The 24,270-nt window shown below is 65.0% G+C and overlaps 4 protein-coding genes across 5 annotated transcripts; all 4 read left to right on the plus strand.

Moving 5' to 3' along the window:
• The first annotated feature begins 13 nt into the window (after positions 1 to 13).
• Positions 14 to 4,521, plus strand: NPRL2 (NPR2 like, GATOR1 complex subunit). Of its 2 annotated transcripts, XM_082768376.1 has the most exons (12): positions 14 to 96; positions 543 to 634; positions 720 to 888; positions 1,889 to 1,997; positions 2,241 to 2,377; positions 2,584 to 2,681; positions 2,775 to 2,811; positions 2,908 to 3,001; positions 3,076 to 3,193; positions 3,304 to 3,446; positions 3,652 to 3,749; positions 4,391 to 4,521. In XM_082768376.1, the coding sequence occupies exons 1-11, from the start codon at positions 25 to 27 to the stop codon at positions 3,717 to 3,719; spliced, it is 1,137 nt and encodes a 378-aa protein (XP_082624502.1). In that variant the 5' UTR covers positions 14 to 24; the 3' UTR covers positions 3,720 to 3,749; positions 4,391 to 4,521. The 2 variants fall into 2 exon arrangements, with proteins under 2 accessions (XP_082624502.1, XP_082624501.1); XM_082768375.1 differs by lacking the exon at positions 4,391 to 4,521 and having other exon boundaries at positions 3,652 to 3,854.
• ZMYND10 (zinc finger MYND-type containing 10) lies at positions 3,762 to 12,730 on the plus strand. Its single transcript, XM_082768380.1, has 12 exons — positions 3,762 to 3,995; positions 4,391 to 4,499; positions 5,472 to 5,588; positions 6,373 to 6,426; positions 6,512 to 6,664; positions 8,658 to 8,746; positions 9,026 to 9,126; positions 9,957 to 10,129; positions 10,367 to 10,492; positions 11,906 to 12,027; positions 12,133 to 12,258; positions 12,456 to 12,730. Exons 1-12 carry the CDS (start codon positions 3,904 to 3,906, stop codon positions 12,538 to 12,540), a joined length of 1,347 nt encoding a protein of 448 aa, XP_082624506.1. The 5' UTR covers positions 3,762 to 3,903; the 3' UTR covers positions 12,541 to 12,730.
• A 735-nt stretch (positions 12,731 to 13,465) lies between these two features.
• On the plus strand, positions 13,466 to 17,874 carry RASSF1 (Ras association domain family member 1). The gene is made up of 6 exons (XM_082768103.1): positions 13,466 to 13,813; positions 14,394 to 14,515; positions 16,254 to 16,358; positions 16,446 to 16,731; positions 17,443 to 17,558; positions 17,648 to 17,874. The coding sequence occupies exons 1-6, from the start codon at positions 13,564 to 13,566 to the stop codon at positions 17,792 to 17,794; spliced, it is 1,026 nt and encodes a 341-aa protein (XP_082624229.1). The 5' UTR covers positions 13,466 to 13,563; the 3' UTR covers positions 17,795 to 17,874.
• A 181-nt stretch (positions 17,875 to 18,055) lies between these two features.
• TUSC2 (tumor suppressor 2, mitochondrial calcium regulator) lies at positions 18,056 to 22,622 on the plus strand. The gene is made up of 3 exons (XM_082768337.1): positions 18,056 to 18,385; positions 18,714 to 18,834; positions 20,397 to 22,622. The coding sequence occupies exons 1-3, from the start codon at positions 18,228 to 18,230 to the stop codon at positions 20,460 to 20,462; spliced, it is 345 nt and encodes a 114-aa protein (XP_082624463.1). The 5' UTR covers positions 18,056 to 18,227; the 3' UTR covers positions 20,463 to 22,622.
• The last annotated feature ends 1,648 nt before the right edge of the window (positions 22,623 to 24,270 follow it).

A 24,270-nucleotide genomic window follows, 5' to 3' on the forward strand; every position in this document is an offset into this window, starting at 1 on the left:
GGGCGGGCCGGCAGCGGGGCGGCCATGGGTGGGAGGATTGAGTGCGTGTTCTTCAGCGAGTTCCACCCCACGCTGGGGCCCAAGATCACCTACCAGGTGCGGCGGCACCGGGGGGGGAGAAAGGAGGGAGGGGAGCGGCACCGGGGTGGGGGGGCGGAACGGCAGCGAGGCGGAACGGTTCTAAGGGGGAGCGGCACCCGGGGGGACCCGCGGCGAGGGGACACCGCTACCGCAAGGGGGGCCGGCGGCGGGGAAATGTGTCCGGCGGGGAAATGTGTCCGGCGGGGAAATGTGTCCGGCGGGGAAACAGGCACCGCGTGGGGCTGGTTCCGGGGTGTGTCCGTTCCGCTGTCGCCAGGGCGCTGTCACAGAAGCCCAGAATCACAGAACTTCTAGGTTGGGAGAGACCTCAAGATCATCGCGTCCAACCTCTGACCTAACACTAACAGTCCCCACTAACCCATATCCCTAAGCTCCACATCTAAACGTCTTTTAAAGACCTCCAGGGACGGTGACTCCACCACTTCCCTGTGTCTCCGCAGGTGCCCGAGGATTTCATCTCCCGGGAGCTGTTCGACACGGTGCAGGTGTTCGTCATCACCAAGCCCGAGCTGCAGAACAAGCTGATCACCGTGTGAGTGCCCGCGGCCCCGGGGGGCGAGGCAGCACACCCTGCTCCCCATGGGGCTCCAGGCTCAGGCTCTGCTGCCTCCCCCTAGGACGGCCATGGAGAAGAAGCTGATCGGCTGCCCCGTCTGCATCGAGCACAAGAAGTACAGCCGCAACGCGCTGCTCTTCAACCTCGGCTTTGTCTGCGACGCCCGAGCCAAGGCCTGCGCCCTGGAGCCCATCGTCAAGAAGCTGGCCGGCTACCTCACCACCCTGGAGGTCAGCCCCAGGGCTCCCCCTCCTCAGCCTGCCCCGCGGTGCCCCCGGGGCAGGTTTGTGGCTGAGGAGGGTGCTGTGGGGCTGGCACCCACACACGGAGGGACCTCGGGGTGCTGGTGGTGGCAGACGGCCAAAAGATGGGGTTGTTCCACTATGTTCAGTGCTGGTGCAGCCTCACCTTGCATAGTGCATTGTTCTGGGCTTCCCAATCTAAAAGGTGCTTGAAAGCATCCAGAAGAGGCAATAAGAGTGGTGTAGGGCACATCCTGTGAGGAGAGGCTGGGGAGACTCCGGTTGTCTGGTTTGGGGAAAAGGAGGCCAGGGCAACCTCATGACTTTCTGCAGCTCCCTGAGGAGGGGAAATGCAGAGGTAGACGCTGGTCTCTTCCTCCAATAACAGATGTCAGGATGCATGGGAACAGCACAAAGCTGCAGCAGGGGAGGCTCAGGCTGGTCATTAGGAAACATTTCTTTATCGTAAGGGTGGCCAAACACTGGGACAGGCTTCCTGGAGAGGTGCTGGATGCCCCATGGCTGTCAGTGCTCAAGGGACATTGGATAACACCCTCAGTAACGTGCTTTCACTTTGGGTTAGCCCTGAAGTGCTCACACACGTGGCCTTGATGTAGCTCCCTTCCAATTGAATTATGGTGTTGTGTTCTGTTCTGAATTTTAAGGGTTACAAATGCCCCCAAACTTCTCTGTGAGCATTCAGCAGGCCTCTCCTCTTGTAGGTCTTGAATCAAGCAGGGGGCTCCCCAGCCTCCTGCTTCCTTCTTGCTCTGCAGCTTTATTTTGTATTTTTTCCTGGGAAGATTCTTGCTTTGGTAGTGGTACAGGGTCTTCACTGCACATTCCAGCAGCAGCCTGGCTCAATTTGTTGCTCTGCTAGAAGGAAGGCTCACTCAGGCTGACAGAAGGCAGCATCTGGGCTGCGCGGCTCCTTAGTCAGTGACCCCTCTGGGAGGAGCTGACTTGACCTCCTTCCTGCCTTCTTTAGCTGGAAAGCGGCTTCATCTCCAATGAGGAGAGCAAACAGAAGCTGGTGCCCATCATGACCATCCTGCTGGAGGAGCTGAACGCCAAAGGAAAGTGCACCCTGCCCATAGGTAGGTGCTGCAGCGCAGCCCAGCCAGGCAGCGAGGGCAGAGCGGGGCTGAGAGGCAGCAGCCGGCCCTGCGCTGCTTCTGGCACTTTGTGCTCACGGCTGGGGCCTGCCCGAGCCAGCCTGGCTCAGAGGGATGAGGTTTCTGGCCACAGCCACCTTCCTCCACGTAGCTGGGAGGCGTTCTGGGACTGCTGGCTGCAAGCTGCAGGGCTTCCTGCAAGAACTCAGGCTCCTTCCCTTCCAGATGAGTCGAACACCATCCACCTGAAGGTGATCGAGCAGCGGCCGGACCCCCCCATCGTGCAGGAGTACGACGTGCCCGTCTTCACCCAGGACAAGGACGACTTCTTCAACTCCCAGTGGGACCTCACCACGCAGCAGGTCCGTGCGGGGAGGGTGCTTAGGGCATGAGCTGCCCCAGAGCTCCGTGGTGCCCAGCACAGCTCAGCGCTCCCCACTTTCTGTGCTCGGTGCTGCTGGTGACCTGGTCGCTGAGCACGCCAGGGGAGCCTCGTGGGCAGTGGGGTGATGCTATGGGTGCCTCCTTCATGATTTTGGTACCTGTTACCTCCTGTTCCCCTTCTCAGATCCTGCCCTACATCGATGGGTTTCGGCACGTCCAGAAGATTTCTGCTGAAGCCGACGTGGAGCTGAACCTGGTGCGCATCGCTGTGCAGAACCTGCTGTGAGTGCACAGGGGGATGAGCCCGGCCCTTACTAGGGGTGGAGGGAACTGGCCGGGATTTGTGCCCCTCTCACCTCTCCCCTTGCCCTGCAGGTACTACGGGGTCGTCACGCTCGTCTCCATACTCCAGGTGAGCTGGCAGCCACGGGTGGGGTGGCCCCATGGGGGACACCCATCGTCCTCCTGAGCCATGGCAAAACCAAGCTGCTCGTCCCTTGCTTCCCAGTACTCCAACGTCTACTGCACCACGCCGAAGGTCCAGGACCTGGTGGACGACAAGTGCCTCCAGGAGGAGTGCCTGTCCTACGTCACCAAGCCAGGTACGCTGCTCCCGCATGGCGTCCTGGTGCTTGGGGACCCATCTGTGGCAGCTGACAGCATCTTGTCCCCACAGGGCACAAACGAGCCAGCCTCCGGGACGTTTTCCAGCTGTACTGCGGCCTCAGCCCTGGCACGACGGTGCGAGACCTCATCTCCCGCTACACCCTGCAGCTGCAGAGGGTGGACGAGAGGTCGGAGCCCCATCGGGGGCGTGATGCGGGAGGGCTGGGGGAACGGGCAGGGGATGGAGGAGACGTCTAGGGACTGAGCATCGCGTCCCTCTCTCCCCTGGTCCCCCCAGGAGGCTCATCCAGTTCGGTTTGATGAAGGGGCTCATCCGGAGGCTGCAGAAATACCCCGTCAAGGTGGCCCGGGACGAGCGCAGCCACCCGGCGCGGCTCTACACGGGCTGCCACAGCTACGACGAGATCTGCTGCAAGACGGGTGAGGAGCCGTGGGGCGGGCAGGGAGTGCTGTGTGCCCGGGGGTGCTTTTGGGGTGTCCCCCCCTCACCTTTCGGAGCCATTAAACCCCAGAGGAGTGGCACACGGGGTCCAGGTGGGGATGGAGGAGCTCAGGGGGGGTGGGATATGAGGTGTGAGGAGGGAACACGCAGCACTGATGCCAGGCACCCCATTTTTCCCCCCAGGCATGAGCTACAAGGAGCTGGATGAGCGCCTGGAGAATGACCCCAACATCATCGTGTGCTGGAAGTGATGGAGCCGGGCCGGCTGGGGCGTGCGCCGTGTGTGTCCCCAAGTCGTCCCCCCTTGTCCCAGTGCCCCCTGTGTCCCCCAGTGCCCCCCGTTGTGTCCCCACACGGTGCTGGGCGCCCCCAGGGCGCGGCGAAGGCCCCAGCCGCCATCATGGCCGCTGTTGCCATAGCAACAACGACGCCGCCATGGCCGCTGCGGGGCCGCTGCTGCCCGCCGAGGTCGAGGCGCTGGTGCAGGCCCTGCGGGGCACCGAGCTGCGGGATGCCGGCGGGCAGGGGTGCGGGGGGGTCCCTAGGGGTGGGGGGGGGGGCAAATTTGGGGTGTCCCCAGTCTGGGGGGCGTTGGGGGTCTCTTGAGGGGATGGGGCCCAGTGGGGCTGAGGGGTGTAAGCATGGGGTGTCCCTCTGCGGGTCTGGGGTGTGGGGTCCCCAGGGGCTCTGGGAGGGGGGTGAGCAGGGGTCCCAGGGGCTGTAAATGTGGGGTGTGCCCCCCCTCCTAATATTTTTAGGGTCTGGGAGAGGTGTAGGGAGGGGCACCAGGGCTGGGGCTGCCCCAATCTGGGGTGGGGTGGTGGGAACGTGGGGCTGTAAATTTGGGGTGTCCCCTGAGGACTGGGGATTGTGGAGGTGTGAGGAAGGGTGTGAGCTGCGGGGTGACCCCGCTGCCCCGCAGGTGGCTTCGGCAGCACGAGAGCGTGGAGAAGCTCAACATGCACGCCATCCTCAGCGCTGCCGCCGGCCAGGAGCAGCTCCTCACCGAGCTGCTCGTCAGCCACGCCAAGGTGAGCCCCGGGTGGCCGGGGGACACCCGGCTCTGCCCAGCCCTGTCCCTGCGCCCCCAACTCTCGGCCCATCCCTGCTCTGTCAGGAAAGGCGGCGGCGAGCACCCCAAAATGTCCTGTGCCTGACTGCAGGGGCTGGGTGGTCCCTGATGGAGGAGTGCAGGTTCTCGGGGCTTGCCCCACGCGGGTGCTGTGTGCTCCTGGTACTCCTCCCAGAGTTTCTTTGTGTATGAGAAAATCACAAACTGCATCGTCAGGAGGGATGGTGTGAGGCAGGGCGGCGGGTGGGGGCAGCAGTGATCCCTGTGCCAGGCCCTCAGCCTCCAGCTGGGATCGGCTTTTGGACAGCGGCCAGTCTGGGGATAAATCGTCGATGGTGAAGAATCTGCTGGCAAAGATCTTTGGTGTTTTGCCAATGTTGCTTTTTTTTTAAAAAAAAATAATAATAATAATTAAAAGCCAAGCTGTGGTATTCCTGCCTGTTGGTCTCCGGTTCCTCTCTAGGTGCTGGTTTGTGCTGACCCCACTGGCTGCGGTTCCTTGCCCCATATCTGCGTGGCTCAGCCACAAAATAAATAGCCTGGGCTGCACAGGGTCGTGTGGGGCCCTGGCACTGCCCAGACCTCGGGGATATTTTCCCTTTTGTAACCCCAGCAGCACTCTCTGGTCTCTGAGAAAAGCTCAGTGAAGAGCTGTTGATTTGTGATGCCTCCCCAAAGTCTGTACAACTGAATGTGGGTGATAAAACGTGGCAGTTGTGTTGGGAAATAGCAGTTCTGCCTGGTCCCCTGGCTTCCTGGGCTTTCCCACTCATGTAGTATCTGCTGCAAAAGGAAGGCTCAAAAACTGGTGGTGTAAGAAAGCAAATTGGTGCTGCGTCGTGTGCCCCAGGACTGAAACGGCCGCGGGGCGCTGGGCACCAGCCTGGCCCCTCTGCCTCGCACCTGTCTGAAAGGCTCCGCTCCTGTCCAGATTCCCATTCTCATCGGGGAGCTGATCTCAGCAGAGGTCTGGAAGCACAAGGTCTTCCCCGTGCTGTGCCAGCTGGAGGACTTCCACCCGAGAAGCACCTTTCCCATCTACGTGGTGGTGAGTGGAAACTGGGCAGACGCTGCTGTATTTAAAAATAAATCCTGCGCTGGGGGTCTCAGAGCTGTGATTTTACCTCTCAGCAGGTTGAGATGTTGCTCTAGACAGCAGGTTCTGTACCTGCTGGTTAACAGACCCCACAGGACTTTGTTTTGTCTGGTAAAGCCCCTGGGATTTTGGCAGTCCCTGTTATGTCCTTGCCTTTTCCGTGACCGGGAGCAGATCGGTGCCTAGAAAATTGTCAGAAGTGCCCCCCACACACACCTTGCTTCCTGGAGGGGTGCTGAGGAGCCCTCTCAGGGAATGGCTAGACCCTTTTCCCCATTCTGGCTCCTGAACAGCTGTTCCCCGGGGGTATTTGCAGCACTGTTTTTTCTCTGGTGGTTCTAACCACAGCTTATGTGCCTCCTCATTAAAAAATAGACAAAGTAGCTTTTTCTTGATGAGAGCTGAGATCCCTCGGGCCACTCTTGGCAAGAGAGTGATCTCAGTAAGTTGGCTTCCCTGTGGAGGTACGCAGCCCTTGATCTAAGGCAAATCTGCCCCAAAACTCTGAACTTTTAGCCAATTTTCATTCCAGAGTGACACCTTGCTGGGGAAGGGCCGTGTCTTCCCCGAGCAGCTGTTTGTCTGCAGCATTGCCTCAAGGCAATTATCTCGTGGTTCCTGGTCTCAGGACAGCACTGTCCACGCTGGCTTTTGGCCACAGCTGTAGAAGCAGCTTCTCACCCCGCACCCCATCCCATTGCCCGTGCCACCCACTTGCTGTTTTTTCCCCCCACAGCTGCATCACGAAGCCTCCATCATCAACCTCTTGGAGACGGTGTTTTTTTACAAGGTGAGCGTTCAGCTTGCTGTAGCATAAGGGTGGGAAGTCACAGCTGTGGGGGCTGGCTCCCTGTGAACCTCTTGTCGTTGTGAAGGAGATCTGCGAGTCGGCAGAGGACAGCGTTCTGGATTTGATCGATTACTGCCACCGAAAGCTGACCCTGCTTGCAGCTCGAAGCACCAACGGACAGGCAGCGACCCAGAAAGAGCTTCATCCCAAGGACCTGGCCAGCCTGTCGTCCATGCAGGTGAGGAGAAAGTCCTCTCGCTTGCTGGGGACACAAGTGATGGAGGCAGCAGGCAGCCTGAAGAAGCCCAGGCAGGTTTTCTTACAGAGAAAGCCTCGGCTGCAGCACTGGCACCTCCTGCCCTTTCCGAGGCACTCTGGTGTTACAGATCATCTGTGCCCAGCTCGGACAGGCTGCGTGCTCCTCCCTCCACCCCACAGCTGCGCTTCCTCCCTGCCTCGTGACAGTGCCAGCTTCAGGCTGCCTGCAGGACAGGTTTTTGAGCTGGGGGGCAGCTGGAGAGTTGATAATTAGGCAAAGTAATCAGTGCAGGGGGTTGGCCGTTTGCTGCTGCTCTTGAAAGCTGTGTGGTTCCGTCTCCATGGAGCTGGTGAAACCTCCTGACCTCAGGCTGCCACTGGAGCCAGCCAGGGTTAACCGTGAGAGAAATCCCATCCGTAACTCCACGTGTGACACAGCTAGGGATTGCCCTGATGCATTTCCCTCCAACTTCCTCTGCTCTCTGAGGAACGCCTCCTCTCCTCGCTGGTCCGGGCCAGCAGCGAGTCCAGGGCTGTTCCCGGTCGGGTGTTTCAGGGTGGCTGCTCACAGATTTCTGCTGTGAGAGCTCTTTTTGCTTCCCAGCACCTAAATTTTTTTCCTTGAGCCGTGCAGATCACGAGGAGCATCTGGAGAGCTGGAGTTGAAGCGATAGCCTGCGAACTTGGCAGCACCTCCCCTCTGCTCCATCCTTTGGCCTGCTGCCCGAGCACGTGCTCCTCTCGCAGAAAGGGGAAGGAAGCGGAGGGCTCCTGAGCACAATGGGGATGTTTTCCAGGAAACGCTCTCCCAGCTTGAGCTGGGGGGGGGGCGAGGGCTCTGTGCTTTGACACAGCTCGAGGAAGAACAATCCTCTCTGGCTACTTGGGCTCTGAAAAGCGCTCGCCTCCCAAGAAGCCTGGCTTCCTCCGATTTATCCCAGCCTCTCCGCATACAATAACCCCGTGCTACAAAGCAGCTCCTGCCCCCTCCTGCATCGCGGGGCCCCTTGGCTGTTACAGCTGCATGCCGTGGTGACCCTGGGGCACTGCTCCGCTGACACCCAGCAGCACCGATGGTCCCTGCGCCGTGGCAGCAGCGCTGAGGTCCAGCCGCCAGCGGGAGCTGTGGGGAAGCGGGGCTCCCATGGGCAGCCCCACGAGCTCTGCCACTCTGCCGGGGGAGCTTGGAGAGGGAGGCGGTGACCTGTGCGAGGGGGAGAGCCCGAAATTTCCAGCTTTCCTGGAAGCTTTAGGGGAACGCGAGCGGCGTCCACTGGGAGCTGCTGAGGTCAGAGCTCTGCACGCAGAGCCGAGAGCTGGCGAGCAGCTGGGAGGGGAGCGGAGAAGGAATTGGCACCTCGCAGCCCCGACGTCGTGGTGGTCTCAAAAGGGGCTGACTCAGAGGGTGTGCGGGCTGCTAGCCGGGGCGCGTGGAGGATGGAGGTGGTGCCCACGCTGACTGGAAGCTGGGTTGCGTAGCTGTGGGCTGGGTTAGCCACAGGGACATATTCTGCTGGCCCTAAGTGAGCTGGAGGGGAGAGGCAGCCCCAGAAAAGGGTCAGATCGGGACTGCGGCTGTGCCTGGGCCAAGATTCTCCTCCTCGTCCTCGTGATGATGCAACTCCCCTCTCCTGCAGCCTCGTGTGTCTCTGCCGGGCCACGAGGTGATGCCAGGGAGGGAGAGAGCAGCAGTCTGGGACTGTCCTCTTGCAGGGGGTGGCACTCCTGGCACCGCCGGTACCCCCTGTGGCCTGTAACGGGCAGGGAGATGAGGGATGAGCTGCAAGCGCTCCTGTCCCTGCTCTGGCAAAGAAGCAGCGCTGCTGCAGTCCAGATGAGAACCAGAGTTTGTTCCATGGGGTTTTGGTTTCCTCCCCAGCCCGTGGTTGCTGATGTGCAGCCAACAAGCTGCCTCCTCGTAGCTCCGGGGAAACGGGGCCTGAAATCCTGAGTCTGTGCTTGCCCCTCCGCAGGAGCTGCAGAAGCAGGCGGAGGCGATGGAGTTTGAGATTTCCCTGAAAGCCCTCTCGGTGCTGCGGTACATCACCGACCAGGTGGACAGGTGGGTGCCCAGGGACGTGCCCTGAGCAGCCCTTTTTGATGTTCCTGCGGGTTGGAGGCCTGGGCGCCCTTCAGCCGCTGGCTGTGTCGGTGGTGGCAGCGGCGCTGTGCCCCGGGAGGCGAATACAGCAGCACTCCGCCCTGCTCTGTGGTACTTGTGGGAACAGGAGCTGCTCTGACCATCATTGTTTTTCTGCTGCCTCTCCCAGTTGCCTCGGGGAGCGTTTGTATCTGTTCTGGCCGTGGTCTGAGCGCATCATTTCACCCCTTCTATCTCCAGCTTGCCCCTGAGCGCGCTGACACGGATGCTGAACACCCACAACCTGCCCTGCCTCCTCGTCCAGCTGGTGGAGCACTGCCCCTGGAGCTGCCACGAAGCAGGTACAGTGCGTCCTGCAGCTCTGCAGCCAGGCAGGGTCCCCACTGCCCCCCAGCTTCCTCGCAGCGCCCCTCTGAGCGGGCACAGCCTGTGGGAAGCAGCGCTCCCCGCTGCAGCCCTGCGAGGGGAAGGAGCCTCAGCAGGGGTTCACAGCGCGGGCAAGAGAGGAAGAGATTGTGGGAAGCACGTGGCTCCGTGCCTGCTGAGAGGAGCCCAGCTGGATGCGGGGCTTTCCTTCTTCCCCCGGACAGGAAACGCATCCCTTCTCTCCGCCTGCAAGCTTGGGGTGTCAGAGGAGCTTTGATCCAGGGCCCCGAGGGAGGGATGGGAAAGAACCAGAGCACAAAGGCATTTCCAGGCTGTGCAGATGCAGGGTTACATCCTCCTCCATCCCCCGGAGCAGCACAGCTGCTTGTTGTGTCATGTCTGTTATGGTCGTGCTGCTTCTGGCTTTCACTGGCAGAAGAACCTCAGGCAGAGCAGGTACTGGCCCTGCTGATACCCCAAAATATGCCTCTGCAGCCGCTCTGCTGGGCCCCCATCATCTGCTAGTGTTCTTCAGTACCTGGCCGAGTACAGAAGGTGGTATCACAGGGATCTTGTAGTTCCTGCCACAGCCCTGTTGCTTCAAGACGCGTTCTTTGTGCTTTCCGTGCTCTCTGGTGCATTGGTGTTGTACCAGGAAGGCTGCTGTGCTGAGCAAAGGGCTGGGGAAGCTGAGGGAGGCAGAAACTGGGGGGCTCGCCTGAGCCAGAGCAAGGAGGTGAGCGCAGGGCAGCACCCCACCTCCGAGCTGTCTCTCCCTGGAGCCCCACGTTTGTCTCTCCCTCAGGCAAGCTCAAGAAGTTTGAGAACGGTGCGTGGCACGAGGTGCCCCCTGAGGATCAGGTGAAGATGACCAAGCTCGACGGGCAGGTGTGGCTTGCCCTCCTCAACCTTCTGCTCAGCCCCGAATGCCAGCGCAAATACCGCTTCGACAGCTTCAACAAGAGCCAGCTCCTCAAGGTAGGCTCTGTAGGGGACAGCGGTGTGGGAGCAGCGGGGTCTGACACCGTGCCAGCAGCACAAGGGCTGCGTTTGCCTGGGCACTGCTAGGGACCCCCATGAGTTGCTCTGACAGTGCCCCTGCAGGTGCCCAGCACACACCCGGAGCCCTCTCACTCCTCAGCCCCATAACCCAGCTCTGGCTCCCCTGTCCTGACCTCTCTCCCTTCGCTCTTCTCACCCCCTGCGTGGCTGCAGCTCCGGGCATTCCTGACAGACGTCCTGCTGGACCAGCTGCCCAACCTGGTGGAGATGCAGAGGTTTCTGAGCCACCTCGCAGTGACAGAGCCGGCTCCGCCGAAAAAGGATCTCGTGCTGGAGCAGGTATGGGGTGGCTCTTCCAGCTCTGCTCTTCTCTCCAGCTGCTCCGCTTTGATCCTTGTCACTCCCTTCCCCTTTTTTTTCCTCCTGCCAAACTCGGCTCTGGAGAGGTGGCAGAGTGTCAAGCACCCGTGTCACTGTGACACCATTACTGCCGGCTCAGCTGGCTCCCACTTCATCCGCTTCTCCTGCCCTTCCTCTGCTACAGCTGTGGCCAAGCAGTCACTCCTCATGGCATAAAAGCTGGGCTGTAAACAGCTGTCGAGACTGCACTGAGTCGTCAGGGTGGTGGCTCCGCAGGGCAGAGACAACCCCAGCTCATTTTAACTGATAACTGTTTGACATTTATCGTTGTTTTCCTGCTGGATTCTGGACTTCCCTAGGAAGAGCCCCTTCCACAGCCCTGGCCAAGGGCTGCTTGGCACGCTGCCTGCAGAAAAACGCCAAGGCAGTGCTCTGAGGAGAGGGGCTGGAGGCAGACCGATTCCCTGCTGCTGCCTGGGGCTTGGCCGATGGGCTCTGAGCGTCTTCAGGCATCGTGGGGTCCGTGCGTCTTCCAGACTGTGAAGCTGTAACTCCTGGAGAAAAGTGTTTCTGATGCCTCCTCGTGAGCCGAGGGGAGAAACTCTGTGTGTAAAGAGGAGGGCAGGTCTCTAAAGCATCTCCGTGCACCCCAGTTTACCTGCCACCGTGTCAGTGGGGCACAGACAGGCATCTGTCCCGCTGGGGACCTCGTCCAGCCCTTGTCTGGGCTGCTGCTCTTCGCCACAACTCCGCTTTTGGGCTTGCGTTGCTCCTGCCTCCACCAAGGGCAGGCAGGGGGAGCCAGCTGGAAGCGCACGCACGGGCTCCACGCTCTGCCCAGCAAGCAGTGAACTCACTCCCTGTCACCGAGCCAAGCTGAGAAAAGTCTTTTCCATTCGGTTTCTCCCCGAGCAGCCTCCTCCCCTCCCAGGCCTGGCTATTTTTTACTTGGCTGGAGCTGCCAGCACCGTTTGAAGCATCCTCCTCCTCTCCTCGCAGCACTGGGCCGACGCTTTCCCTTTTGCAAAAAGCAGCCCTTCCCCTGGTGCTCGCCTTCGGGGAAGTGACGAGTGGAAAAATCTGCTCAGGCAAACAGCTCCGGAGTGCTGGGTTCACTGCCTGGTGCAGTGCTGAGAGCTCGGGGCTCTGTCTGGGAGCTGGGGCCTCGCAGCCAAGCTCCTGCTCCCGAAGGTTGTGCCCCTTTCACCTAACGCTCCTCACCTCTGTCAGGGAAGGGGATCCGGCCCCTCAGGGTAACCAAAAAACACGCGCTGTGCCTGCACCTCTGCGTGCTGCCTCTGCTCACCCTGCTCCTTGTCCCCGGGGCCAGCTGCCCTCCTGTCCCTTCCCGTCCCTTGTGCTGCCACCTTCCAGCTCTGCCTCTCCCGCCAGGTGCCCGTCATCTGGGACCACCTCCTCAGGAAAAACGCGGGCAAGTGGGAAGCCATCGCCAAGCACCAGGTGAAGCACGCCTTCAGCCCCACCGAGGAGGAGCTGAAGCTCCAGGCACGCAGGTGAGGCCCTGCCCCGTGCCCGGTGTGACCAGTTGTCCCAGTCAGCAGGGACTGGCAGTGCCACAGCTCCCTGCTCGCCCCCTGTCCCCTTTGTCCCCGTTGCAGGTGGGCGCAGACCTACAGCCTGGACCTGCTGGAGGCTCTCGCCCCCGACAAGCCCCGATGCCGGGTGTGTGGGGTGGAGGCAGCCAAGCGGTGCTCCCGCTGCCGCAACGAGTGGTACTGCACGCGGTAAGGCAGCCCCCAGCCCCCCGTCACCCCACCCTGCAGAGGGGACGTGTCCCCAAGGTGCTGGTGGAGGGGATGCTGGCGAGCACCATGCTCCTGCTGTGGGGTCGGGGTGTCCCTGCAGCACTGGGGGGTGGTGGTGGCACCGCTCAGCTCCCGGCAGAGCGGGCACAGCCCTGAGCCGCGGCTCCCCCTCACAGGGCGTGCCAGGTCCAGCACTGGCCGAAGCACCGCACGGCCTGCAGCCTGCTGGCACAGGCAGCGGGGACAGCGGGTGCCCCGTGAGCAGGGCAGAGCCTGGCCTGCAGGAGGAGAAGCCCCTCGGGACCACCGGGGTGGGCTCACAGCAGCCCCTCCCCGCCTGCTGCTCGCCGAGCCCCCTGCAGCCTCAGCCTCCCTCTCCCCACCACCCCCTCTTCTTCTGCACCCTGTCGGGGCTCAGCTCCCCCTCTTTTCTCCTCTCTGAATGCAATAAACCACTTCCTCCCCTCCCTTGCACCCGGGGGCAGGTTTTTGTGTGTTGTTTTTTTTACTCCGTGATGCAACATGAGAAATCCTGGAAAACCTGAAAAAGAGCTGATACCCTTGTGGTTACCAAAAAAAGTCGAGCCCACCCCACACCCCAGCCAGGGTGTGAGCCCGTCCCTGCGGTGAGCGGGGCGCAGAGGCCCCCAGGCCACCTCGTGCCGTTAGAGCAGCAGGGGCGGGAGGCAGAGGATGTGGTTAGCACGAGGACCTGAGCGAGCAGGCGAGGTTCTGAGGTGCTCAGCGCCTGCCATCTCCCAGGCTCCCAGGAAGATGCTCTCTCTCTCTCTCTCCTGGGACGTCAGCAGCAAGGGCTTGGTCCCAGAGCACTGGGGGGGATCCCAGTGCTGTCACTGGTGTCACTGGGGCTTGCAGCAGCCCGGCTGGGAGCTGGGCTTTGCTCCCCAGCGGCCAGATTGGTGGAGGTGGCGGTGCCACAGTGTCACAGGCTGCGTTTTCTCACCTGGAGCAGTGCCCCCTGGCAGCCCCCGGGCACGGCTCGGGGGTGCCGCTGCCGCCGGGACCCGGGGGTGGCCCCGGGCCGATCGGGGCGGCCCCGTCGGGGAAACTGAGGCACGGAGCGGGGCAGCTCCGGTCCCGGGACCGCACGGAGCGGGGCCGCCCCGGGCCCCCCGCCCCGTCCCCGCCTCCAGCCCGCCCCGCAGCCCGCAGCCAGCGGAGCCGCCGCCGGTTCAGCCGCCGCTCGCCGGGGCCGGGGGGGGGCGTGGAGCGGCCCCGGCCGTGCCTCAGTTTCCCCCGCGGTGCCGCGCGGCTCCCGGGGCCATGGAGCTGATCGAGCTGCGGGAGCTGCAGCCGGAGCCGCGGCCGGGCCGGGGCCGCTTGGAGCGAGCCAACGCGCTGCGCATCAGCCCGGCCCGGCGGAACGGCCCCGCCGCGCGGCCCGAGCCCCGGCTGGCGGCGGCACCGGGCACCGGGCACCGCTTCGAGCCGCGGCGCCGCGGGCTCCACACCTGGTGCGACCTCTGCGGGGATTTCATCTGGGGGGGCGGCAGGAAGAGCCTCCAGTGCCGCCGTGAGTAGAGCTCCCCAACCCGGCCGCCCGCCACAGGGCACGGCGTCCCGGGACCGAGCATCCCCCGGTACTGGGCATCCCCGTACCGAGCATCCCGGGACCGAGCATCCCCCGGGCAGCGGGCACCTTGGGGCCGAGCATCCCTGGACCAAGCGTCCCGGGACCGAGCATTTCCCCAGGCAGTGGGCGTCCCCATACCGAGCGTCCCCGGTACTGAGCATCTCCCCGGGGCAGTGGGTGTCCCGGTACCGAGCATCCCGGTACCGAGTGTCCCCCTGGGCAGTGGGCATCCCGGTACTGAGCACCCCCCGGGGCAGTGAGTGTCCCGGCACCAAGCACCCCCAAACTGAGGGTCCTGGTCCCAAACATCCCCCCCACAGGCAGCCCGGGGAGGGGACAGGGGCACCCCGGTATCAGCAGGCAGCACAGCACAGCACTGGGTCCCACGCGGGTGCTGGCCCTGGGTGCCCCAGCACAGCGTGAGCGGGCAGCACCCCCAAATCCCCCCCAAATCCCCCGGGTGTAGCTGGGGGTCTGGCGGTGCCGGTGTCCCCACTGTGCCCCCTGTCCCTGTCCCCAGACTGCAGCTTCACCTGCCACTACCGGTGCCGGGCCCTGGTGCGGCTGGACTGCAACGGGCCCCTGGGCACCGGGGACGAGGACGACGGCACCGAGCAGGAGCTGGAGAAGGACACGAATGTGGTAGGGGACGTGGGGCGCACGGAGGGGGGGGGACACAACCCAGGATGGGCTGTGCCGTGCCATGCCGTGCTGTGCCATGCCAAGGTGTGCTATGCTGTGCTGTGCCGTGCTGTACCGAGTCGTGCCATGCCAAGGTGTGATATACTGTGCTGTGCCGTGCCATGCTAAGGTGTGCGGTGCCGTGCCATGCCGTGCCAAGGCGTGCTATGTTGTGCTGTGCCATTCTGTGCCGTGCCATGCCAAGGTGTGCTATGCTGCGCTGTGCCGTGCCATGCCAAGGTGTGCGGTGCCGTGCCATGCCGTGCCAAGGCGTGCTATGTTGTGCTGTGCCATTCTGTGCCATGCCGTGCCAAGGCGTGCTGTGCTGTACAATGCCGTGCCATGCCATGCCGTGCCGTGCCGTGCCGTGCCCCCCCGCAGCCCCGGACCCCCTCGGGCACCCTGCCCGGGTGAAATCACCGCCGGAAACGGGGCCGCGCCGCGCCGCCCCCGGCCCGCGTCAGCTCAACGGCCGCGGCGGGGCGGAGCCGTGCTGAGCCGAGCCGGGACAGCAGCGGGGCCGCGCCGAGCCGAGCCGAGCCGAGCCGAGCCGGGCAGCGGGGAGCGGGCAGCAGCGAGCCCAGGCTGGGGTCGCGACAGGGACCGCGCCGAACCGAGCCGCGCCGGGAGCGGGCCACGGTGCCGCGCCGAGCGGGGACCGAGCCGAGCCGAGCCGCGCCGGGAGCGGGCCGAGCGGCGGCACCGAGCCGCGCCGAGCCGCAGCCGAAGCGCTCGGGGCGCAGCGGGGCCGTGCGGAGCCGAGCCGGAGCGGCCGGGCTGGCGAGGGGCAGGGAGAGCCCCTGTGCCCGGGCAGGGGCCGCAGCCGTGGCCGGGACCGGAGCCGGGACCGAGACCGGGGCAGGGCCGGGGGCGGCGGCCGGGGGCTGCGGGGCGGCGGCGGCGGCGGCGCTGGCGCTGCGCTGGGGAGGCGCGGGGGGCACGGGGGGCAGCGCGGCCAGCAGCGGCTACTGCAGCCAGGAGGACTCCGACTCCGAGCCCGAGCTCTTCTACACCGCCCGCACCTCCCTCGGCCGCCGCCCGCGCCGCCGCCAGGTCGGTCCCGGGCCGCTTCTGACGTCACGGGGGGTGACGTCACGAGGGGTGACGTCATGGGGGGGACACGGTGTTGGAGGGGGGTCGGTCCTGGGGCAGCTGGCTGCGTGCCGGGGCAGCGCGGGGGCGCGCATGGCTTGGGGCGGGGTGCCCGTGGGGTGCCCATCGGGGGGGGTTTTGGGGTGTCCATGGGGTGCCTATTGGGGGTCTTTGGGGTGTCCCTGGGGTGCCCACGTTGGCTGCGGGGCGCCCGTGGGGTGCGCGGGGCTTGCAGCACGTCGAGCAGGGCGGCGAGCTGTCCCCATGCCCAAGCAGGGTCCCTCCAGCAGCACTCCCGGCTGCGCTTCAGCCCCGCGGCACCACGGAGATACTCATTAGCCAAATACTCATTAGCGGCTCCAGGCGGGCTGCCCCAAACCCCCGGGGTGTCCCCATCGGGTACCCAGCCCTGTCCCGGTGCCGGGCTGGCGGCTGCCTCGGGGACACCGCCGTGATCTGGGACGCCGGGAGGGGACATGAGGCCGGTGGCTGAGTGCCAGGGCTGATGCAACCCCGCACGCCCCGTCCACTGTTCACGGGGTAGGGCCACGTCTGTGCGTGCAGTGTCCCCCCGGGGTGGCTGCTCAGCCCCGCTGCCCTCCCGCAGGATGAGCCCAGCAGCTGGGACACGGCCGAGCTGGACCCGGCGCAGGTGGAGCAGCGCATCAAGGAGTACAACAGCCAGATCAACAGCAACCTCTTCATGAGCCTGGTACGGGGACATCGGGGGGAACGTCGGGGACCGCGGCGCCCTGCCCTGGGTCCCCTACTCACCACCCCTACGTCTCCCCCGTGGCAGAACAAGGACGGCTCCTTCACCGGCTTCATCAAGGTGCAGCTGAAGCTGGCGCGCCCCGTCTCCGTGCCAGCTGCCAAGCGGGGGCCTGGGGGGCGGCCGGGGCAGCGCGGGCCGGGGGTGAAGCGCCGCACGTCCTTCTACCTGCCCCGCGGCACCGTCAAGCACCTGCACGTCCTCTCGCACACCCGTGCCAGCGAGGTCATCAGCGCCCTGCTCAGGAAGTTCACCGTGGTGGACGACCCCCGCAAGTTCGCCCTCTTCGAGAGGTCCGAGAAGGATGACCAAGGTAGCACCTGGGGGGTCCCAGTGGTGTCCCCACAGCAGCACCGGCCTTGTGGTGGTGGCCCTGTGGTGGCAGCACTCCCCGGGCAGCAGTGGCCCTGTAGGGTGGTGGCCCCCCTGATAGTGGTGTCCCCATTTGCATCAGTGTCCCCACAGTGGCAGTGTCCCCCGTGGCGGTGGGTGGTGTGTCCCTCTAGTGGTGGCGGTGTCCCCTTGGTGGTGATTGTGTCCCCATGATTGTGATTGTGTCCCCTTGGTGGTGGTGGTGGCAGTGTCCCCGTGGTGGTGGTGGTGTCCCCTTGGTGGTGATTGTGTCCCTGTGATGATTGTGTCCCCATGATGGTGGTGATTGTGTCCCTTTTGTGCTGACTGTGTCCCCTTGGTGATTGTGTCCCCGTCATGGCGGTGACTGTGTTCCAATGATGGTGGTGGTGTCCTCATGATGGTGACTGTGTCCCTTTGGTGGTGACTGTGTCCCCTTGATGATTGTGTCCCCATGATGCTGGTGCCATCCCTATGGTAGTGGTGTCCCCATGACGATGACCGTGTCCCCTTGGTGATTGTGTCCCCATGACGCTGGTGCCATCCCTATGGCAGTAGTGTCCCCCTAACGCTGATCACATCCCCGTGGTGTCCCCATCCCCACGCTAGCGGCGGCGTCCCCACGGTGCCAGCAGCACCCTGGCGGTGCTGACCCACAGCCACCCGCCCACAGTGTTCCTCCGCAAGCTCTCGGACGAGGAGCAGCCGCTTCGGCTGCGCCTGCTGGCCGGCCCCAGCGAGAAGGCGCTGAGCTTCGTGCTGAAGGAGAACGACAGCGGGGAGGTCAACGTGAGTACGGGGACAACGTGGGGCCGGGCGCTGCGGGGTGGTGACCCGCACCCTGCCGTGCCCGGTGCCAGGCGCGCTGTGCCCCGCAGTGGGATGCCTTCACCCTGCCCGAGCTGCACAACTTCCTGCGCATCCTGCAGCGCGAGGAGGACGAGCAGGTGCGGCGCGTCCGGCACCGCTACGCCCGCTGCCGCCGCGAGATGCAGGACGCCCTGGCCACGCGGGCAGCGCGGTGACCACTGCCGCCACCACCGCCACCGCCACCAGCACCAGGACGGACGCCTGCCGGCGGGGGGACGTCGCTGGGACGGGACGGGACGGGATGGGACGGGATGGGGCGGGGGGGACAGGAATAAAGCGGCTGCACCCCCGCGGCTCGGGCCTCTCTGTGCGACTTGTGGCGGCGCCGGGATTCGAACCCGCGGCCTCGGGCATGGCGGGGAGGGGAGGGGTGGGGTGGGGTGGGGTGGGGTGGAGCGGGCGCCGCCGTCACGTGGCCTCCCTGCGTCACGTGGCCTCCCCGTGTCACGTGCAGGGGGCGCCGCCGCGCGCCGGAAGTGTCGCAAGGCAGCAGCGGCGGCGGAGGCAGGAGGCGGCCGGGAGCTCGTCGGTGCCGCCGCCCGGCCCCCGCCCCCCGCCCCGCCTCGGGGCCCCGCCGCCGCCGCCGCTATGGGCGCCAGCGGCTCCAAGTCGCGGGGGCTGTGGCCTTTCGCCTCCTCGGCGGCGGGTGGCGGCGGCGGCGGCGCCGAGGGCCCCGGCGGGCAGCAGGCCTTGGCCAGGCCGCGGGGCGCGCGCGCCGCCACCCCCTTCGTGTTCACGCGCCGCGGGTGAGAGAGGGGACGGGAGGGGGGGGGGGGGCGTTGCCATGGCAACGGGGTGAGCGCGCGGGGCGGTTGCTATGGGGGTGGTTGCTAGGGGGCCATTGCTAGGGGGCCGTTGCCATGGCAACGCGGCCGCCGCCCGGAGCGGGCCCGCGGCGCATCCCCGGCCCCACCGGCAGCGGCTGGAGCCGGGAGCGGGACCGGAGGGGCTGGGACCGGGCCTCACGGGACCGCACGGGATGGGAGGGGCCGCCCCTGCCACCGCCTCCCCGCCTGGCCCCACGGATGGCCCGGAGCAGCCGCCCCTCTGACGACCTCCTGCGCCTTCCCGCAGCTCCATGTACTACGACGAGGACGGGGACCTTGCCCACGAGTTCTATGAGGAGACAATCGTTACCAAGAACGGGAGGAAGCGTGCCAAGCTGAAGAGGATCCACAAGAACCTGATACCTCAGGTAGCGTGCGCAGAGGGGTGGGGGAAGGCAGGTGGTGAACGTCCTGCTTGCGCCCGCGGTCCTGGCCTTGCAGCAGCTCCTGCACACCTCAGGGTTAGGAGGAAACCTCAGGGCACCGTACTGCAGGGAGGGCGTTGGCTTTCTGCTTTTCCCACAGCTCCTACTCCCGAGCTACGGCTGCTGGGCGTCCCAGCTCCCCCACGTCACCTTGCCAGGCAGTGGCAGAAGAGGGAGAGATGGTGACAGTCTCCCAGCTCCCTTTCCAGGGAGGAGCAGAGCCCCGGTCCTTTAGAGCCACCAGGCCGGGCGGTGGCTCACCGAGGCGTGTGTGGCAGGGTGCAGCACCAGGCCGTGGCAGCCCAGCACCATATACCTTCCCTGAGGCGCAGGTGTTTGCACAGCTGTCACATCGCAGCAGAGAGTTTGGGAGCAGCAGCCAAAGCCAGTCATGTGCTGACACGAGTGTGCCCATCCCCCTTCCAGCTCGGTGGTGACAACAGTGCTGCCAGCGATGTTTTTCCCTCTTCGGAGGTGCTCAGGATTTAGTGCTCCCTCGAAATAAGTGAACGTGGTGAAGCCAGGCAGGAGGCAGGATGCTAATTGGGGTGCCGGAGAAAGATAACTAAAGTGTAGGGAAGCTTCTCAGGGGTGTAAATGGTGAAAAGGGAGGAGGAAACCCAGCTGCAGAGCACCCCGCAGGAGTCTCTCAGGTACACAAAAGGGCAGGACGCAGGTGTGAGCCCAGGGGGAGCTGTTGGTGTGCTCCAGGGGTGGGCAGCCCCCAGCAGGACAGGCTCTGCTGCTCTCACAGCGATGGGGCGTGGGCAGGGAGCTGTGTCCCAGCCCTTGGTGCAGGTTAAAACCCACCCAGTGGGAGAGCTTGGCCCAGCTGGAGAGGGCACAGAGCAGCTTTTCACAGGGCCAGGTTTTTCTGTGGGCCTTTATCCTGCTCCTGCCAAGCAGCCACGTGCTTCTCGCCCCGGCGGGCACAGCGCCCTGCTCACGCTGCCGCCCGGCGAGAGGGTCCTGGCGGTGCTGTGACAGGAGGACGCTTGCCCCGGGGCATGGGAAAGGCGCCTGTAGCTGGCGTGGACGGAGCCTGCATTCAGCAGCATCCCCTCTGGACAGAAAGCTGCTTTTCTTGCGTGCCAGCTGCCCTCGCTGCATTCTCTCAGAGAGCTCTTTTCAGTCTTTTAAATCCCGTGGATGCGAGGTGCCGGGGGAGCAGCCCAGGCAGCCGCTCTCTGCCAGTCACGCCTCAGCTGCTGCACGGGCAGTGCCTGGCAGAGCGGCTCCCTCCTCCCGCGCCCGGCTGCGCTCCAGACCCGGCGTGGGCGGCAGCGGCCGCGCCTCGTTGGCTCTCCAGGGATGGGGGCAAAGGGCAGAGCGCTTCTGTGTTGCACTCTGCGGGTACCTGGTGCCACGGCGGCTTCAGGGTCTGGTTCCTGGAGGGCACGGTGCCCTCTGTGGTGCCGACACCACGCGGGGCGACTTGCGGAGCTTCATCTGCCCCCAGAGCACTCGTTCTGTCCCCCTGCCCACTGCCCTGCCTCTCCTTTCAGGGTATAGTGAAACTGGAGCACCCTCGCATTCATGTGGACTTCCCCGTGATCATCTGCGAGGTGTGACCGCCGGGTGCTGCTGCCCACGGGCGGGACTGCCCCGAGTGTCACCGCACGAGGCTGCCCCGAGTTCCCGGCGAAGCGGAGGGATGAAGGAGGACGCTCGGACACTCAGACGTGGATTGTGGCTCTCCCCTCGCCCGGGGGCAAGGCGGGACGGAGCGGGCTCGGCCGGGCTGTGCTTGGCTGCTGCTCCTCGCAGGAGATGGGTGACCTCGTGCAACGACTGCTTACAAACACCCCTGCTTGAGTCAGAAGACTTGAAATCTCTTTTGTAGCCTCTAGCCGACGTTCGGATGGGTGACTGGAACTGCACGCGAGCTGCTGCGTTTGAGCTGGCAAAGGGAGAGCGAGCCCGCGCTGCTCAGCAGACAAAGCCCCCTGCTTCTCAGGTATGCCCCGGGAGAGCCAGGGCAAGGTGACCGCTGCCCGGCGGCGAGGTGGCCGGCGCCGTGGCGCTGTGTGGAGCTGGCTCTGACGGAGGGGGACCAGGAGCCGGGCCGGCAGCACGCCCGGTGGGTGCTGCGCTCCTCTCGGGGCGGAGATCGGGTGCCGTTCCCTCGGACCTCTGCCCCTTCCCCGTGCGCGTTCCCCGCTCGCGCTGCCCGGCCGTGGGGCCCTCCGGGTTCCTCCCCGCCCGCGCCGCGGGAGCGAGTTGGCTCCTGCAGAGCACGGCCCCTCGCTGCCGCGGGGCCGGGCATCGCCTCAGCTTCGCCCTCCCTCCCGATGGGATCGGCCTCGGCAGAGCCCGGCAGGAAGGAAATCATCGCTTCCCTCCCCGTCCCTCGCAAACAATCGCTCGCTAGGCCTGCCCCGGCTTGGAAATCTCCCTGGCCATGTGAACCACGGTTCCCCCCGCGCCCCAGCTGGCGGCAGGAGGAGAAACGCCATGCACTTTAACGGGAGGCTTTCTGCTCCGCTCCGGAAGGTCCTGCTCTCTTCTCCTCACCCTTCCTGCTCGAGGCTGGGGGCGCCTCAGCCACACCCAAAAATCTCCCCCCCACCCTGCCAGCGGGCCCCGGGACTCCGGGCCAGCTGCTGCGGGACCGGCGACGGCCCCGAGGAGCCTTGTGTCAGCCTGCCCCGCAGCCCGCTCCCGCAGCAGCCCGCCCGGCTTCCCTGCTCTTTCATCCCAGAACTTATTTACTTTCTAAGCACTTCAGACGTTCGCTACCTCGATTATTATTTTTTTTTTGATTTAAGCTGCTGGCGCTTGGCCGCCGGCCCTATCGGCGTCTGCGTTGGATGTATCCAATCCCGTATCCAATCCCGTATCCATCCCTGTGCCCAGCCGGAGCGGCCCCGGGCGCGGGGCCACATTCCTGGCTCCGGGGAGATAACCGCGGCGTGGCTGTTGCCGTCTTCCTGTCACCACCTCTTCCCTCCGCGTCCCCCACCCGCTGTTCCAGTGACAGGGCGGGCACGGAGGGCGAGGCGGATGTGCCGGGCAGGGCTCCAGCGGGGAGCTGGTCTACACTGTGATGCTGGGCGCCTCTCTCCCCATCTTTTGTTCTCCCGCTTGCTTGAAAGAGTCTGTCTTCAAACAATCCCCCTCTGAAGAGTTTCTTATTCACGCCACCTGCTCCGAGTCAGGCTCAGACCGCAATCTCCTGGAAAACCGCCTCTCTGGGGCCGCTTTGTTCTCGCTGAGAGGCTGCCCTGCCCCTCCTCCCTTCCCCCAGGGCAGCGAGCCGCGCTTCCCCCAGAAACTCGCCTTCTCCCACCCTCTTCTCCCCGCCGAGGAGAGGCGGCGAAGCCGTGCGGGCAGGCGCCGATCTGCCTCGCCCTGCTTCTCCTCCCCAGCCTGGAGGGTCCTCGGGAGCGGCTGAAGGCACCCGGAAAAATGTGAAGATCGCTGTAAATAGTATCTGTGTCCACTGTGTCGTTGGAGCAAGCGAAAAAAAAAAAAAAGGAAGGTTTCCTTGCCGTGTGTTATTTTTTTTTTTACCACCTCTGTGCAACTTTGTGCTTCCCCGTGTGGATGTGTAGCTGAAGCGTACTCACCGACACTAGGGTTCTTGCTCCTCTAGCGTGTGGATAGGAAGCGGGGGGGTTGAGAAACGTACACTATTTATGGCCCTTCCTCTGCCTCCGAGTGCATCTGTCTACTTTTTGTTAAATTTCAATAAAATTGTTTGTAGATCCCGCAAGGTTGGGAGCAGCTCAATGGGGAGGGCCGCGGCCGGGAGCCTGCGCGAGGAGGGAGGCTGCGGGGACCCGAGGAATCTCAGCTTCTCCTCTCCGAAACCACAGCCGCCTCTCGCTGCCTGCTGCCAAAACGGTGGCGAAACCCGGCAGCTCTCGGCGTCCTCCGGCACCGGGTGGGGGCTCGTGAACGTGGTGCTGGATGAGTCCGAGCCGCTAAGCTCTCTGCTCGCTCACGGATTTTTTCCCAAGTGGGCAGGAGCACGTGGAAAATGCTGCTCGGGTGAGCACCAGCAGGGAGGGCTCCTGCTGCCGGGGCCGTTAGCGGTGCCCCCTTCGATGCCCCGGCTTGGGATTTGGGACCTGCCGCTTAACGAGCTGCTGGGGCCGGCTCCTCTTCCCAAACCGAGTGGAAATCCTGCCCTGGCTGCGTGCGGCCGCGCTGCGCTGACTCAAGCCGAGCCCCACGGGGACAGGATCTGCGCGTCCGCTCCTTAATCACCCGCCTGACAAATCGGAGCCTCGTCAGTTGCGCTCAGCTAACGAGTTTCTCATCGCCGGCGTGACCCCACGCCGGGATGCCGCCCGCTGTCCCGGCCCTGCCGGACGGAGCGAGCATGATCTCAGCGCAGCCCTGCATCCTGCTCGACCCCGCAGCCCCGCGAGCCTTTTCCTGCCACCGCATGTGCCTCGCATCATTTCCTCCACGCCGGCCGGCTGGAAAACGAGCCGCTGATGAAAGGTTTCATGACAGCAACCTACACAGCTCATGGGGATGCTGCCACAGCTCCCGGAGCACCGGCTCTGCCCGCTGTCCCGTGGGGACCGACCCCGGCGGGGACGGCTCGCGGTGTCCCGGCGGCGGGCGTCACGGCCGGGCGCGGCAGAACAATGCGGCCGCCCTGGCTCGGCCCCGGGCAGCTCCACGTCCCGCTGCGACACGCGGCCGGGCCCCGCTCCTGCGCCCCCACAGCCCGCCCGGCCCTGACCCCACAGCCACCGCGGGTGCCACCCGGCCCCCGGCACACGGGGTTGGAAAATTTGAGGCGTTTTCTTGCGCCTGTTTACGGCCCCAGCAGGCAGCACGCAGGGGAAGGGCAGTGCCCGCCGGCGGGTGGATTTCTTGGCTCTTGGCGTGGGTTTTTTGGCAGGGTGGTGGCAGCTCTGCTGGCGGCACCGTGGGCGCTGTGGGATCCCAGGCTGGACGCGGATGGAGCCCCAAAGCCACCCGCGGGGGATCGCCCGGGCTGGACCCCACTGAGGGGACGGGGACGGACTCGGGGCGGTGACACGATGGCGCTCCCGTCCCCGGGGAGCGCTTCCGGAGATTCAGCCCCGCTTCCTTCCCCGCGCCGGCCGGGCTCGCCCTGGGCTTCCCACCCTTGTCCGGGCTGGGTGGCTCCTGGCCCCGCAGTCCCCGTCCTGGCTGCACCGGCAGCGGGTGGGTGGGGGCCACCGCTGCTGCTGGGGGACGTTCCTGTCCTCGTGGCGACTTCACGGGGACAGGGGGTGAGCAGGGGCAGGGATGGGGACACCGCGGGGAGCTGCCATCCCCGTGTCCCCAGCAGCCGGGGCTCCTGCAGGGCACCGAGGCTGGTCGGGCCCTGTCCCCGCTGCCTGCCGAGGGGACACCAGGGCAGGGAGGGTCCCGGCACAGCCCGTGTGTCCC

Source organism: Aythya marila (assembly GCF_965140915.1).
Source record: "Aythya marila genome assembly, chromosome: 10".
Taxonomy (NCBI): Eukaryota; Metazoa; Chordata; class Aves; order Anseriformes; family Anatidae; genus Aythya; species Aythya marila.

Coding starts and splice junctions, on each gene's coding strand:
- NPRL2 (XM_082768376.1), top strand. CDS start 25: ATGGGTGGGAGGATTGAGTGCGTGTTCTTCAGCGAGTTCCACCCCACG. Junction 97..542: donor GGCCCAAGATCACCTACCAG/GTGCGGCGGCAC, acceptor GTGTCTCCGCAG/GTGCCCGAGGATTTCATCTC. Junction 1,998..2,240: donor AAAGTGCACCCTGCCCATAG/GTAGGTGCTGCA, acceptor CTTCCCTTCCAG/ATGAGTCGAACACCATCCAC.
- RASSF1 (XM_082768103.1), top strand. CDS start 13,564: ATGGAGCTGATCGAGCTGCGGGAGCTGCAGCCGGAGCCGCGGCCGGGC. Junction 13,814..14,393: donor GAAGAGCCTCCAGTGCCGCC/GTGAGTAGAGCT, acceptor CCCTGTCCCCAG/ACTGCAGCTTCACCTGCCAC. Junction 17,559..17,647: donor ACGACAGCGGGGAGGTCAAC/GTGAGTACGGGG, acceptor TGTGCCCCGCAG/TGGGATGCCTTCACCCTGCC.
- ZMYND10 (XM_082768380.1), top strand. CDS start 3,904: ATGGCCGCTGCGGGGCCGCTGCTGCCCGCCGAGGTCGAGGCGCTGGTG. Junction 5,589..6,372: donor CCTTTCCCATCTACGTGGTG/GTGAGTGGAAAC, acceptor TTCCCCCCACAG/CTGCATCACGAAGCCTCCAT. Junction 12,028..12,132: donor CTGAAGCTCCAGGCACGCAG/GTGAGGCCCTGC, acceptor TCCCCGTTGCAG/GTGGGCGCAGACCTACAGCC.
- TUSC2 (XM_082768337.1), top strand. CDS start 18,228: ATGGGCGCCAGCGGCTCCAAGTCGCGGGGGCTGTGGCCTTTCGCCTCC. Junction 18,386..18,713: donor TTCGTGTTCACGCGCCGCGG/GTGAGAGAGGGG, acceptor GCCTTCCCGCAG/CTCCATGTACTACGACGAGG. Junction 18,835..20,396: donor ACAAGAACCTGATACCTCAG/GTAGCGTGCGCA, acceptor CTCTCCTTTCAG/GGTATAGTGAAACTGGAGCA.